General features: G+C 36.7%; 1 protein-coding gene across 1 annotated transcript; it reads right to left on the bottom strand.

The window, feature by feature from the left end:
- Window positions 1-1,717: 1,717 nt before the first annotated feature.
- On the bottom strand, window positions 1,718-9,953 carry ddx61 (DEAD (Asp-Glu-Ala-Asp) box helicase 61). The gene is made up of 14 exons (XM_079894596.1): window positions 9,805-9,953; window positions 8,106-9,068; window positions 7,901-7,964; window positions 7,699-7,803; window positions 7,446-7,575; window positions 6,749-6,895; window positions 4,587-4,681; window positions 4,363-4,485; window positions 4,096-4,224; window positions 3,751-3,867; window positions 3,190-3,253; window positions 2,994-3,095; window positions 2,641-2,849; window positions 1,718-2,558 (listed from the first exon to the last, which is right to left on the bottom strand). The coding sequence occupies exons 2-13, from the start codon at window positions 8,279-8,281 to the stop codon at window positions 2,650-2,652; spliced, it is 1,452 nt and encodes a 483-aa protein (XP_079750722.1). The 5' UTR covers window positions 8,282-9,068; window positions 9,805-9,953; the 3' UTR covers window positions 1,718-2,558; window positions 2,641-2,649.
- Between the last annotated feature and the right edge of the window lie 204 nt (window positions 9,954-10,157).

The following is a 10,157-nucleotide window of genomic DNA, read 5'->3' as shown; positions in this document are numbered from 1 at the left end:
CTTTTGCATCTGAACTCTTATGTTATATTACAATATTATATTCATCATGAATTAAATTGTATTTTTATATTTTATCCTCAAAAGTGTTCTAGTGATACTGAATTAAATTGATACACTCTTTGATTTTAAACATTGAGAATGTTCCTCCATACATAATATAAATACAATACCAAATACATTTAATATATTTACATTAAAATATTTTAATCATGAAAGTTCATTTCTCTACAATGAAAGACTAATAAATCCTGCACAAAAACCAAAGCTTTGCCTATAATATTGCTTTTGACGCCAACAAGATTTTTAGCTCTAACTATTGTTCTTACTTTTTTTCCCATCACAGCACAAAAAAAGTGTGATATTATAACTTACCGTACATGGCCTCAGGCAGGGGCTAATATTGATCTTTAACAGAATTGGCTTTTCTTTAGCCTCCCAAAGAGGCTGAAGTGCTTAAGAGATTAATGTCTGAGAGTTTCTTCAATTTTAGCCAAAGAGCCCCACAGTCCTGTTTGTGTTGTAATTGGCAACTTGTTCACTTTTTTTAAAACTTGCCTTGTTTGGTTGTTCAGTTTGTTGGTATTGTGTGGGCTGAGCCATGTGGCTTTTTCCATTCTGTTCATAGTGGTTCTAAACGTTTTATAACGTTAATCTCAAGCTTCACTGAACAAAATATAAATCAAAGCATGCATGTGGTTACACCACATCATGTAGTGTAACCTTTTTTTTAAATTTGTGACTCTAAAAACAATTTTAACATTATAAATGCTTGTGTGAAAAACTTGCTTATTTGCCTTATTTTAAATAATCCATGTAGATTAAGAAGAAACGTGATAGAATGCAGCCATTTACACAAGCGAGCTGTGAATTTATCTGGTGGTGGTGAAATTCAAGGCACAAAATAGAAAATAGATTATAACCACATCGACCTAAAACAAGGTTGAAAAAACATGGAAATTATAGGAAACAATAGTTCAAGCATACTTGCCTATACTACAAAAATAATAAGCATATTTATTCAGTACCAATAACAATTAGGTCACTCACATGACAAAATTATAGTTTCCTTGATTTAAGGTATTTAGAAAAGAATACAAACATCTGGAGAATATGCTGGACTTTATTTCGTTTAAAAGAGAAGGGACAAAGTAGGCTGGCATTGACATTTGGAGCAAAAAGCTTTGGCCATTATCCCATAAATCCTCGCAGTAAAACATACAGCTACTTAATACAACACATGGCAGAGAGCACAATTCAACACATACAACAGGGGACAAAAGTGTACACTTCAAGAGCTACCAACTTTATTACAGCTGCCATTTCATCTCAGCATGTGTGCTGATATGTTGTAAAAGACATTACTTCGATTATTTCTGTGCATTAGACACCATCGGGGAAAGACTGAATCTGATCAATCACATTACATTGTTTCAATGAAATAAAACCTGACTGTTTCATCTGGGGAAAATGAACAACCTAAACTGTCTGTCAGTTTAAAAAAAAAAAAAAATGTAGGCTGAACTGTTGAAATTAAAAGTCCTGCCCTACCAAACATCTGAGCTGGGATACCTGGTTGTCAGACACAAGCAAATCTATTGCTCACCCAGCCAATGCTGAGGTAGGTACTGTTCACTACCAACAAACCGGTGGGTCAAATAGAGAACAAGTGATTTATGGGTTTGAGGTATTAGACAAGTCTAAATCTAGCTGGTAACAATTTCTTCCACTAACAATCCTGACCAAAGCAGATTTTTTTTTTTTTTGCACTGCACACCTAGAGCGCTCCCTCCTACCCAGAGGAAGTATATAGATTAAGGCACTTAGAGAGATAGAGATGGCTGAAGTCAGAGTGAAAATGCAGAGACTGAATTTAAAAAAAAAAAAAAAAAAAAATAATTGTTGGATGCTTTCAAAAACTTTTGGGAAAGATGACATGGTGATGAGACAAGTTAGCCAAAGAAAAAGTGTTTGCATTTGAAAGCACAAGCCCCTCTCAAGATATTTACACACAAGGCTGTAAACAACCAACAGAAGACCATTATGAATGTGTAAAACCTCCCTAGTTTTCCCTGATCAACTGTAAAGCTCTAAGTAAAACTCATCATATAATGCGCAAAAACCTTTCACATTATACGATGGATAGATAGCACTAAATGTACTCCTAGTAAAGCTTGGGAATTTGTTTTTGGCACCAACTCCTTCCAGTATTTTCTATTTTTATTGTTCTGGTAAATAAAAGAGGGGGCAAAATCCTTATGAACAGCAGTTATGGATGGTAAATGGTCTTTGCCAATGCTCTGGGTCCAAAGAACAGTGGCTTATTGTGCTTCAAATGGAAAAAGGGTAAGCTGCCTCAGTGAGTCCATAGAGAACAAGCCTAATGACTTTATACCGGCCCCTAAACTTGTGGCAGCTGATCACATTTTACCATGGCAGTTCCAGACCACTGAAGCATTTGGTGAGAAAATAAACTACAACAAAAAAACAAACAAAGTCATCTTTGCGTCTGTCTTCAGTAGAAATTGTGCAGAATGCCAAGCATTGGTCCCTTTATTCTCCTGAAAGAAAGGGAGATATTGGTATGCCTGAATAGTCACATCTGTATAAACATGTATGTCATTCAGAACATGGCCTTCTTACCAGTAAGGGTTAATTAAGCTCGCCTGCTTTGTGAGCAGCCTCCTCCTCATCAGGGTTCAGGGAGTGAAACTCTGCCACATACAGGCTCTTATCAATGCTGCTGGGTATGGGCTTTATGTCAGTCATCAGCTGGTCCTCAATGCCCTTTAGATTGAAACGATCTTCTGAGGTGATCAGGTTAATGGCCAGACCCAGGTGACCGTACCTACCTGAGAACAGAGAGAGAAAACTGAATTCAATTAACAAACAGATAAAAAAAATAAAAAATAAAAATAAAATAAAAAAAACACACAAATGATAAATGGAAACCCTACAATAATAATCAGTTAACTTCTGATGATGTTGATGGTTACCTGATCGACCAATACGGTGCAAGTACGTCTCTGCATTTTTGGGGAAGTCAAAGTTGATGACTACATTGACAGCCTGGATGTCAATTCCTCTTGTGAAAAGATCTGTGACAGGTAAAACACCACCAAAAATGTTTCAGAAACATTTAGGAAAATCCCTTAAAAACAGGAAGAGTGCTGCGAATGTGGCTATCCATACCTGTGCAGACCAGGTTTCTACACAGTCCGTTTCTGAAGTCATGGAACACACGATTTCTGTATTCCTGTGATAATAGAAAATAATTTAGGAAAACACAAGAACACACTAACTCTCAAAAGTTTGGAGTTTGTACTGTTTTGAAAGAAGTTCCTTATGCTCAGCAAGATCAAATACATTTTTGAAATATTTCAAATTAAAATAAAGTTTCTAATTTAATTTCCTCGAAAATGTCATTTTAAAATATTACTCCATTATTTTAGTCTTCAGTGTCACATGATAAGATTCTAATATGCTGATTTGGTGCTCAATCATTTCTTAATATCATTGTTAAACTATTGTGCTGCTGCTTAGTATTTTTATGGAAACCATGATCTTTTTTTTTTTTTTCAGGGATAGAAAGTTCAAAAGAACAGCAATCTTTTGAAATTTAAAATCTTTTTAACAATATACATGTCTTTACTGTCACTATCTTTTCAATGCATCCTTACTTTAAAAAAATAATAAAATAAATAAATTCTTAACAACAACTTTTGAATTATGTAGCTGCCTTCTGAAGCTGACCTGCATCATCTTGGCATGGATGTAAAAGCAAGAATAGCCAAGCTGTGTGATCTTCTTGGCAAGGAGTTCCACCCTTTGAGTGGAGTTACAGAAGATGATGGACTGGTTGATTTGGAGCTAGGAAAAGTGATATCAAATAAATAGAATTAAAAGAGAGAAAATGAAACAACTTTTTCCCTAGGTGAGAACAATTCATTCAAAAAGGCTTTATTCTTAGGCTGTATTCTACAGTTACTCAAATGTAGTAGAGAGCTTTTTTTAAAGAAGCTTTGGAGTAATACAAAAGGAAAATGAGCAAAATACCAGTTGAATCTAGAGCAGATGTTGGAGGGAATGTCTGCTTACCCTTGAGAACAGTGTGTTGAGACAGTGCACTTTCTGTCTTTCTGTCACATAGGCATAGTACTGAGTGATGCCTTTCAATGTCAGCTCATCCATCAGATTGATTTCATATGGCTTCTGAAGGTGTTTGGACTACACAACGGGACAGAGTCATTAGCATGATTAAAGTACATTTATATGAGACATAATCTGGATATAGTAAAATGTTTTACACATTAAAAGACATTCTGCTTCAAAAAGTCTAGGATGATTATAAAAACAGTATCTCACCATAAATTTCTGCACACTGGTGGGGAAAGTGGCAGAATAGAGAAGAATCTGACGGTTTTTGGGCAGGAAGCTGATGATGTCCTCAATAAGCACCACAAAGTCTTGAGAAAGCAACTTGTCAGCCTGTGAAGAACGAATCGGATATTATGAACTCATTGAACTTATGATTCATTTAGAGAGGATGCTTCGTTGGAAATTAACTCTTTTTGCATTATTTTTCTCACCTCATCCATCACAACCATCTGAGCTTTGTCAACCTTGGCCACACCTTTCTTTATCAAGTCAAGGATTCTTCCTGGGGTAGCTATTATAACATGTACTAGGGAGAAAAGATTTTAAGGTTAACAGAAGGAGAAATAGGGATTGTATTTAAATTATTTTAAATACATTTAAAAAAAACTGCCATGATGACTAGGCCCCACATGTAGTTTCAATCCTGATCCTGGGGACCCAACGCTCTGTTCATTTAGCATGTCTCCTTTATTTAACATACCTGATTCAGATCATCAGTTCATTAGGAAAGAGATCCATGAACTGAACTGAGTTCAGCGTCAGATAACTGAGACATACAAAATGTGCAGAGCGGTGGGTGACCAGGATTGAAAACCACATTATTAAAGGGGTGTCCAATCTTGCTATTGGAGGGCCACTGTCCTGCAGATTTTAGGTCCAATTTAATTAAACACACCTAAACCAACTAATGAAAGGATGTTTCTCAATTCCAAGAACATCAAGTATTTGCGATCTAGCAGCGGAAACGAGAAGTTTAAAGCTTACAGGCTTCCTTACATCATCCGTACATACATCAACGGTTCGATTCTCTTAAGTTTACATTGGATGCATCCTCGATATGAAGAACAAATCCAGGTACTTCCATGCGTCCTCTTGTATTTGCATTCTCGAGTATTGGAATTGAACTTTGACGATTGATGACATAGTACGAGAACACAAGATCGCTTAAGAACGCACATTGAGAAATGGCCAAGGTCCTCAGGAATGCTAGAAACCTACAAGCAAATGTGTGTGGATGCTAGGGGTGTGCCGGTTTCAGAATTGGTGATGACGGTTATCGCGTGATCACGTTGGTGATGCGCGTTCGTCTGTTATAGGACAACTTAGTTTGAATAAACGAGTAGACACTGATTAGCTATTTGATCGCCTAAATAAAAAAAATTTTTTTTAATATTTGTGCAGTGTTCAATGTTATCGATAGAGATACGCGGATGGGGTATTATTTCGTCCGCAACCGCATCACTAAACTCATCATCCGCACAAACGTTTTTTGACCAAATTTCAAAGCCGCACCCGCCCGCCATCCGCTGATTGTTTTGCGGTCTATGGACGATGCAATGCTCTGCTGATGCGAGCCGCAAGAAAGCACTTGTCTGTTCTAGAAAGGATGCAGCAAAGATATTTAATGCTAATGTATGAGGCATAGGCCTACGCTAAGTTTCATTCATTTACGATGAGATGCGCTCTAGTTCACAATGCAATGCAAGTGAACGCGGCGCATCGGAGCCTCCATGTCACGGTTATTATATTGTCATTTGCTTTTTATTTATTAAATACATGCAATTGGTTGATGAAACATTTATTAAAATTAATATACAATTTATACAAAACGAAATTCGCTTTAAAGAAAGGCTTTCTAAAGAAAAACTTAATGAAGTGGTAAAAATTATGTCTGACGATTTACAAAACAAAACTTGCGTTGGTACTTGGCAAAGAATCAAATACAGTTGGAAACGACGTAGACCATTAATGACACAGACGGTTAACAATTGTTTTTAATTAGTGTTTAAACATTCTCTATGATAAAAAATGTTTGTAAAAAATATTTTAATAACACGGTTTTGGCGGTTATAGAGATCTAATGACGGTGTTGGACTATAACCGTCGGTCTCATGGTTATATACTAACCGTCACACCCCTAGTGGAGGCAGGTTGGAGCTAAACTGCAGGATATTGACCCTCCGGGAACAGGATTGGACAACCCTGCATTATAATGAAGTGCATTTAATTATGATACTCCTTATGAAACATCATTGCTCTTTAAGGAACAAGGAAGCACAACTTAAGAATTGCTCAAATGTCTGTGGTCTGGCAAGACTTCAGAAAAACAGTTGGTAGGTGTGACATCCCGACAAAACAAGCCATTTAGAGCACCGCCTTTGGGCAAATTTCCAGCTCAAACTGAAGAACTCACTGAACTTTAATGCTCAATGAAGAATTAACCCTAAGATTGCCTGCAAGGCTGCCATTTGTAAGTGTTAATGTAAATGTTTTTTATTTTTTTACTTAAATATTATAACCCTTTCTTTAATTCTCAAATCACAAGCATTTTAAAACTTGGGAAACTCAAAGGATGGTAGATAAGTCCAATTACCAGTCTCATCAAGACGCATGATGTCATCCCTCAGGTTGGTGCCACCTGTTGTAGCCATAACCTTGACGCCACCAAGGTGCTTGCTCATGTTGATACTTATCTGGCTCACCTGCAGAGCCAACTCACGAGTTGGTACCATTACTAAGGCTAAAATAAAGTTATAAAAAGAAAAATACATTTACACACACACACACGAGTATATAAATGTATATATACAAAAGTTTGGGGTCAGCCAGATTCTTTTGCAAGGATGGATTAAATTGATAAAAATTGACAGTCATAGACTTTTACATGGCAACAAAAAAGCAGTTCAGTTTAAACTGTTCATCAAACATTCCTGAAAAAATAAAAATAAATAAAGTATCAAGGTTTCCATAAAAATATCAGGCAGCACAACTGTTGTCAACAATGATAAGAAATGTTACTTGAGCAGCAAATCACCATATTAGAATGATTTCTTAAGGAACATGTGACACTGGAGTAATGATGCTGAAAATTCAGCCTTCTATCACCGGAATAAATAACATTTAAAAATATTTTAACTTGCAATAATATTATTTCACAATGTCACTGTATTTTAATCAAATAAATACAGGCTTTGTGAGCATAAGAGACATCATACCAACCCCAAACTTTTGATGGGTAGTATATGTAAGTAATGTAATGTTATAAATAATTCATTCAATGCATGTCAAACCTTGAACATGGTCCTTCTTCAGATCAATCCTTTCCAAGAGGGGGATGAGGTAGGCTCCACTTTTACCTGTGCCATTTTTAGCTCGGGCGAGAATGTCCCTCCCTGACAAGACAATGGGGATACTCTCCTCCTACAGAGACAAACAATGAGGGATATAAATATATGGACAAGCTCATTTGACAACCATTCTAAAAGGCATAAGCCAAGCAAATAGACCACAGTTTATTTTCTAACTGTACACAGGTTAGACTACCTGGATAGGGGAAGGCTTTTCCCAGCCCATCTCAAATATACCCATCAGCAGTTCCCTCTTAAGGCAGTAATCTTCAAACTCATTCCCCTTTGTTGCAGTCACATCCTGTCAAAAAATAGGGCATACAAATTAAAAAAGAACCGGGAAACCAGCAACCCATTCCAATATAACCATCTAATAAGAAACTGGTTTCATTACTTACTGTGGTTTGCACTCTCATGTCTTTCGGTGGAAGTTGCAGGCACTTCTTCCAGTCATCTCCAAACCTAAAAGAAATAGTTCACGAAATGAATTCGACTTTATACAAGACTTAATTTTATTCATAAACAGCTCAACTAACATGAGTAATATGAGGCATCAATGTCAAAAGGTACAAGACTCTTCAAATTGTATTAAATAAAGACTACCTGATACCGCCACTGCTTCGGGGTATACTGTTTCCTTTCTGGGGCATCACAGGTATTTTTCCTGACTGTGTTGAGGAAGTGAGTGATCCTGACTGGAGGGTCATAGGCTTGGACTGTCCATTCTGTTTGGTCATTTGCATGACTGAAGCAGGGATCTCTGTTCTCGCTGTAGCCATTGTCAGATGTTTTCCTCAACAGTTTCAATCGAATTTATCTTTTTGTGTTTTTTTTGTTGATGTTTTTTTGCTACTTTTGAGCTATGTGTCAAACTGTTTTACTGTTACGCTCAATGCGCTTTTGTGTAAACAGTTTCTGGTACGTACAGACCTCTTAAAAAAAAGAGTGTCTGGCGTATAACAATTATTAATAATAAGCTCTCCCAAAATAGGAGAAAATTATATTTATATGAATAAATATATCACAAGCCTAGAGTCAACGTACAAAACAACTAGCAAACAAGTACTTGTAAAATTCAAGTCTTGCACAAGGATTTCAAAAATGCAAGTGAGCAAAAATCTATTAATGCCTTTCAAAAGTCACTTTTACGTTATCCCTGAAAAGTGACAAAGTATTCACTTTTAATTCTTTTTTTTTTTTAAACAGCTGGATTGCAGAAATCCTGAAGTACCCTCTGTTTTCCTTTTGGTATCCAAAAAGTATAAAGTATTTACATTCAAAAGCACGAGGCTCAGCTAAGGGTTCTAAATGTGCTCTTAAAATTCTAGTATTCTCTTCGTCACAAGGAATTTCAAATTTTGCTCAGTGTCACTCGCTCGTATTTAACCTGCTGAAAAACTCCAACGACACTGAGGGATTTCAAACTGAAAGTCAATGCAGGATTACGAGTCCAAAATTAAGTTAGCAGTTCATTAATGTTTCCACTCTTGGCTTCGCGATGTCTCGTTTCTCCTCACTTTACTGTCACAGTTCCTGAACACTTTAGTGGAGGAAATCCTGGAACACCTGCCAGATATGAAAGTTATAGAACAAAATTAGCTTCATATCAATGACAGGCTATTTCTGACATCAAGCAAAGGGTTAGTTTCGCAGCGTATCTTAAAATACACATGAACAGTTGTGTTCAAATCATGTTAAAAAGAACCGAGCATATATAACTTAATACAGTTCTGCGACAATAATACCTCACTTTCAGTACACAAACTGCGTACAAGACAACCGCATTTAGCTAACAGTTCCAAACACTTGTTAAAAGTGTGTAAACGGATTAATATCACATCTGTTTCAATTTAAATCTGATTTAAGGTCCTTCACTAATTAGCTAAAGGTTTAACGCTAAGCTCAGAAGCTAAAATTGTGCGCGAGCGTCAGGAGTTGTTAGCGGAGCTAACTGAGCTAGCCGACAAGCACCACAAAGGTGGTTTATCGACAAAGTTTTTTTCGTTTCCGATTCAACGAAAGAGTTCGCGAATATAGTTCAAACCATTATATAAGAACATCTCAGCGCAAAACGTTTTTTTTTTCCTGGGGACAGAGTGAACTTTGTTTCCTGGGTTGAGAGATCGGTTAACTATATTTAAAACATACTATTAAACAGCATGCTAGCTCAACCTACCCAGCGGTACTTTGTTAAGACAGGATAGCTTAGCTAAATGCTAATACGAGCGCAAGAGAGAGACGCTGTGCACGTTGGGAAAGATAAATGTCTATTTTAACTAAATTCATGTTTGACTATGTTTACCTCCTAAATTTGAAGGAGTTGAATCTTCGTGGATATGATTAATTCTTCGAATGTTTCTTGAGAAATTATTTGTTGCTGTGGCTTTTGTCTCTTCCGTCTAGAGATTTAACATGGCCGTGCGCTGAATTGATCTCGGAGTACGTAAACGCATCGAAAAAGCGACGTCGACCAATCAGGTGACCGAGTTTGAATTTGGTGGGCGGTACCGTAATCAAATCCACCCACGTACTTCTTATATGGGCACTCTAGTGCCTGTGGATTTTCAGAAACATTTATCGCACATAAAATCATCACCCACCTCAACTTTTATATTTCATATCAAGCATTCCCAAATATTTAGTTGTGGTGATAAT

The sequence above is a fragment of the Squalius cephalus genome (genome assembly GCF_949319135.1).
Source record: "Squalius cephalus genome assembly, chromosome: 15".
Lineage (NCBI taxonomy): Eukaryota > Metazoa > Chordata > Actinopteri > Cypriniformes > Leuciscidae > Squalius > Squalius cephalus.
This window is presented reverse-complemented; position numbering and strand designations above follow the sequence as displayed.

What these genes read in the sequence shown, in the direction of transcription:
- ddx61 (XM_079894596.1), bottom strand. Translation starts at nt 8,281, where the DNA reads ATGGCTACAGCGAGAACAGAGATCCCTGCTTCAGTCATGCAAATGACC. An exon ending in AAAAGCCTTCCCCTATCCAG is followed by an intron (nt 7,576 to 7,698) that starts GTAGTCTAACCT and finishes TTGTCTCTGTAG; the next exon opens with GAGGAGAGTATCCCCATTGT. An exon ending in CCAGTGTGCAGAAATTTATG is followed by an intron (nt 4,225 to 4,362) that starts GTGAGATACTGT and finishes CCCGTTGTGTAG; the next exon opens with TCCAAACACCTTCAGAAGCC.